Consider the following 256-nt stretch of genomic DNA (forward strand, 5'->3'; position numbering starts at 1 on the left):
TAGCAAGTACCAACCTTCCATGTCCTTCTCATCATCAGACATTTCCTGCCTTGTGTGGAACAAGAGGTCTGGCAAAAAGTGTCTGACTATCTGCTTAATCTTAAGCTTGTCCTCCTTATGGTAAGTGGTTTGTCTCTTCACATGGTGGATCACCAAGTTGGCTGCATCATCCAAGATAGACTTGTCAGTATAGTGGAGCACCATGTGGGGGCCAGTGATCACCTCACCACTGTCCTCCTGCTGCTCATGCCGCTAT

The 256-nt window shown here is 47.7% G+C and overlaps 1 protein-coding gene across 1 annotated transcript in view; it reads right to left on the reverse strand.

Annotated features, from left to right (window-relative positions):
* LOC119590848 (paired amphipathic helix protein Sin3a-like) overlaps window positions 1-256 on the reverse strand; it is a gene marked incomplete at its 5' end in the record, with an annotated part of 24,220 nt that overhangs the window by 8,015 nt on the left and 15,949 nt on the right. Inside the window, 1 exon segment of the mRNA XM_037939607.1 lies at window positions 15-252. Within this exon segment, the coding sequence (XP_037795535.1) occupies window positions 15-252 (238 nt within the window).

Source organism: Penaeus monodon, chromosome 27 (assembly GCF_015228065.2).
Source record: "Penaeus monodon isolate SGIC_2016 chromosome 27, NSTDA_Pmon_1, whole genome shotgun sequence".
NCBI lineage: Eukaryota > Metazoa > Arthropoda > Malacostraca > Decapoda > Penaeidae > Penaeus > Penaeus monodon.